This window comes from Penaeus chinensis, chromosome 28 (genome assembly GCF_019202785.1).
Source record: "Penaeus chinensis breed Huanghai No. 1 chromosome 28, ASM1920278v2, whole genome shotgun sequence".
NCBI lineage: Eukaryota > Metazoa > Arthropoda > Malacostraca > Decapoda > Penaeidae > Penaeus > Penaeus chinensis.
In genome coordinates this window covers 18,553,574-18,558,328 of record NC_061846.1, presented here as the reverse complement: position 1 = coordinate 18,558,328, position 4,755 = coordinate 18,553,574, and the positions used below count along the sequence as shown (strand labels likewise).

General features: G+C 39.0%; 1 protein-coding gene across 1 annotated transcript in view; it reads right to left on the bottom strand.

The window, feature by feature from the left end:
* Positions 1 to 571: 571 nt before the first annotated feature.
* Positions 572 to 4,755, bottom strand: part of LOC125040022 (cilium assembly protein DZIP1-like) — a 5,452-nt gene continuing 1,268 nt past the window's right edge. Inside the window, exons 2-3 of the mRNA XM_047634440.1 lie at positions 4,091 to 4,502; positions 572 to 3,832 (exon numbers count right to left, since the gene is read on the bottom strand). Of these exons, the coding sequence (XP_047490396.1) occupies positions 1,223 to 3,832; positions 4,091 to 4,450 (2,970 nt within the window). The 5' untranslated portion in view covers positions 4,451 to 4,502 and the 3' untranslated portion in view covers positions 572 to 1,222. The remainder of the gene's footprint in view (positions 3,833 to 4,090; positions 4,503 to 4,755) is intronic.

Genomic DNA, 4,755 nt, shown 5'->3' with positions numbered 1-4,755 from the left:
ATAATACTAATAATAATTATAATGATGATGATGATGATAATCATAATAAAAAAAATAATAACGATGATAATAATAATGATTAATATAATAATAGTCATTATAATGATAATAATGAAAATAATAACACTGATAATAAAACAATAATAATAATAATCAAGATAATAATAGTGATTGTAATAATAATAATTATCATATGTAATATTAATAAAATGATGATGATAATAATGAATATAAAAACAACAGCCATTATAATGATGATAATAATAATAATGATAATACTATTAAATATAATGATGATGATAATAATAATAAAAATGACAATAAAAATAATACTTGTGATAACAATAATTATAAGAATTATGATAATTGCAAAAACAATAATGATAATAATAATTATTATAATAATAAAATATTAATAATAATAATAATAATGGTAATAATAAAATAATAATGAAATAATAATAATAAAATAATAATGATAATACAATAATGATGACAAAGACAATGGCAATAAAAATATGGAAAAGCAGGATTAACAATGGTTATAAAAGGATATAAATACTATCATCAATAAAGCTCAACAAATTCATTTCTATTCATTTTTGGATGAGGAAGTACAAAAGTTTGAGATAAAAGTATAATTCATAAAAGTGTTACAAATTATTTTTGTACTTGAAATAGACATACAATTCTGCATAATCTTTTCATTAGAAATAACACTAAAAAATGGATTCTATTAAAAATATATACACAACAGTTTTAAAGCATCTACAATGATGATTGGTGGGAGAGAGCGGGAAGCACATAATCATTTTGGGCACCGGATAAAAGGCCTCAAGAGAAATATTACATTTGAATTCTACTTCATATTTCACAGATAGAGTGGTTGTAATATATAGTATATATTAGGCTTCTAACTTAAGGCAAACCTAAAGTATTATGTACAGAAATGATGTAATACATGTGTCTGTATAGAACATAGTACACAGACTTTAACTCCTGAATACAAAACATGAAGAGATGTAAGATGAATAAATAATGTGAGATGCCTAGTGAAAAGGTTTTTAGAGATTCAATGCAACTCATACATAAAAGGGGATGTTTCAAAAGTTACATTTGAAAAAAGAAAATGGCAGTTAGGAACAAACAAAAATAAGTATTGATAAAAGGGCCATCAGGTGATTGCAGAAATTCCAATAGACACAAACATTCCCTTTGGATTTTACTCAATCTCACTGATGTCCAAGTCATCCTCTGAGTCCCAGGAGTGAATGACTGCCTTGCTTCCTCCTGAAGGACGACTCTGAGGTTTCTTTTGATTGTCCTTCATGTCCTCTAGCGAGCCCCACATGCTGCTGCGCACCGTGTTAGAGGAATCACTTACACTTTGTTGTCGACTCACATGGGGTGAAGACGTTGATCCTGGGACCTGTAAGTATGTGCCACTTGTGTCCCTTTCCCCACTGCTCATCACGTCCACAGCCCCTGCCATGTTGGTTTTCCGTCTTCCACTGAGTTGTAGTTCTATGGTGCGTGAGAGGTTACTCACCATCTCCCCTTGAGGCTTCTTGAGCTTGATGGGCTTGTCCTGCACACTATCCCAGCTGGTGTTGTGAGCTGCACTGCTGGCATCTTGCAACAGTTCTCCAGGGTATTTGGCCAGACTGTCTGATCTCACAGGTGGCTCCTTCTTCATGTTCTCATACTCTGGTTCTGAGTCCCACTCAGAGTCACTACTGTCCTTCTCCACCTGCCCGTAAGTTTTGTTGTCAAAGTAGTTCCTCTGCTTGGGTCGGGCGCCACTCCCTGATGGAGAAGCTGCTGCCACCACCTCTAGAGGTTCACTTGAGCCAAAGAGGTTCCTGGTTACAGACTTAGAAGTCTCATTGTGCACCTCAATCTGAGCACTGCTGGAAGAGCTCTCTTCTGACTCTGTGTCTGATGAACTATCATTGTCTTGTTTTGACTTTGTGAGAGAGACCTTTCTATCTCCTTTGACAATTTTGATGTCCTCTGTTGGTCTGGCATTAAACATATCCTTCACACCTGACTTTACTGACATGCTCGTCTTGCTCATGGTGGAAGTGATGGACTTTGAACGCTCTCTTACCTTGGACTTCACATTCTTGACAACCCTAGAGAGCATTCCTGCCTGAAGACCTTTCTTCCTGACAGTCTCTGTGATTGGCTGCACGCCAGAAATATCTCCTACATTTTCTATTTTCTCATCTGCTTTTACATTTACTTCATTCTCCAGCCTCTTTCTAAGGTCCAGGAATCCTTCATACTTCTCCTCATACCTCCTCCTCTCCTTCCTCAGCTGTGAGAGGCAAGAAGTCAAAACTTCAGTCTTGATGCCTCGAACAGATCCTTCAAGGCCAAGTGCAGACAGCTTCTTGGCAAGGACTTCTGAGGTTGCACTCTTCATTTGCTCCCACAGCTGAGGATTATCCCTTAAGAGAGTTTCCAGTTTTAGTGATTCTGATGATCCATTAGCCTCTTCATCCTCATCTTCTGAAGATTCAAAAGAGGAGTTCTCTGAATCAGGAGTCCTATCCCCTGCTTTCTTTAAAATGTTGGGTTCAAGTGCAATATTTGCTCTGGGGTCAGGACTAACAACCTGAAGCTGTGTGATCTTTGTCGTAGCCTGTGTCCACCTTGAAGTATCTGTCTCGCTGTCCTCAGTGTCGTCATCTGTGTCTTCAGCATCCATTTGGTAGGAGTGAGATGTTCCCTGAGCGTTGCGACCAGGCAAAGCTGGGGATCTCATTGCAGGTGAGTCAGGTGAGTCTAAAGAGGCAACAGAAGGTTTAGTGGACCTATTGGGTGTGGGTGGTGTGGATGGCTTGGACCTCCTGAAGCTTGGAGTCTTAGGGGACGGAGGGGGCTTCTGAGAAATGGCCTTCACTGGAGTCTCTTGCTTGGTCAAATCTTGCATCATTACCTTCAGTTTGTTTTTCTCCTCTTCCAGAGCTTTTTCATACTCACTCCGCATCGATTCTTTCATCTCATTTAAGGAGCGTTTGTGGCTCTTCCTCTGTTCACTTAGCTGCTTCCTCAGGGTGTTCAGCTCCTCTGACAAACCTGCAATAGCAGGTTCATTCTGATGGGCATCCCCTAACTCCTCAACCTTGGTCTTAAGCTGATTTTCAACCTGCAACTGGAGGTTCTTAATCTCACTCTCTTGCTGTTTTATTAAGGCAACAAACCTGTCCACATCTACACTGTTTGATTGTTCCTGTCTGGGTCTCTGGAGATGGTTTATCTGCTGGTTAAGCTTCTCCAGCTCAGCTTTATATTCTTGTTCCATGTAGCTCTTGTCCTCCCATGCCTTCTTCACTTCCTCCTGTCGTCTTTCATTCTCCTTCTCTAGCGTTCTCTTCTGCTCTTCCATATTTTGCATGAACTTTGAAAAATTATCATTCAGTGCATTAAACTTTTTCTCCATCTCAATGATTCTATAAGATTCTACGTCATTTGTCTTGGAGGTTTGAGTTGGCACACTTTGGAGGGGTGTGGCATCACTGTGTGGCCCTCCATAGTATTTTTTGTCCACTGTGGCTGTGGGGCCCAGGCAGGGCTCCCCAATAGCTACTGGGGGTACTTGTGGAACAGTGACAACATTTGCTTGTTGAGGATGTTTGCGCCAGAGGTGAGCCTGGAGAAAATCCTGCCCTCGGAAGGCTTTTGTACACAGAGGACACTTGAGAGACTGGAATATGCCATTAGCCAAAGCAAAGGAGTTAACATACTTAACAGTCTCTCGCATGCTTTTATTGGTCATCTTCATCTTTTTGGCTTCTTCCACCTGCTCCAGTAATTTCGACTTTACCTGTCAAAGATTTTGAAATAAATAAAAAAAAGAACAATGCATAAATGATAAAATGTAATCTAATATAACCTTCATTGGTAATTTACAAAATAAAATAACATGAAAATTACTATATATATTTATATATGAATAAATTGACAAGAGAGAGAGAGAGAGAGAGAGAGAGAGAGAGAGAGAGAGAGAGAGAGAGAGAGAGAGAGAGAGAGAGAGAGAGAGAGAGAGAGAGAGAGAGAGAGAGAGAGAGAGAATAATCATCACCTGCTGATACTTCTCCATGACCTGCTGTGCATCTTCCTGAGATTGCTGTAATTGAGACTCCATGTAATCTTGTGAAAGGAAAAGGTATTGGATGATCAGCTGGGCAAGGCGGAACATTTTCATCAGACTCCGTTGACCTGCCATTGTTCCAAGATCAAACTCAGATTCTGCATCACAGAAGGCAACATGTGAGAGGTTCTCTTGCAAGAATTCAATGCTGCATCCTGAGGCAAGGTCATGAAGATCTACAGATGCTAGTTTATGCCAGTCCACGCGTTCCCGCCTCTGCGAGGGGAACTCTATGGCAGGAGGCAGGATGGCGCCTCCTGCCGGTGATGCTGCCCCCAGCCTTGTCCTCATCTTCAATATTGTAACATTACTACAATATGTAAAATGCTGAAGAATAATCTACCTGTGAAGAGAAAGATGGATGTGATCAAAAGCAAGTCCACTGTCTAATAACATTGATTTGTATCTAGTTTTATAGATTTTATAACAAACAGGATAAATAAAACATCTTCATTATCATATCCTTAATTTGTGAATAGATTGTATAATGCAATATGTGATACTCAAATTCAACATGGTATTCACTAATCTCTCTACTCCTGCTTAAGTCTAGATAATGTGGTTCCAGTACATGAATAAGAAAAGGATCTAGAGAT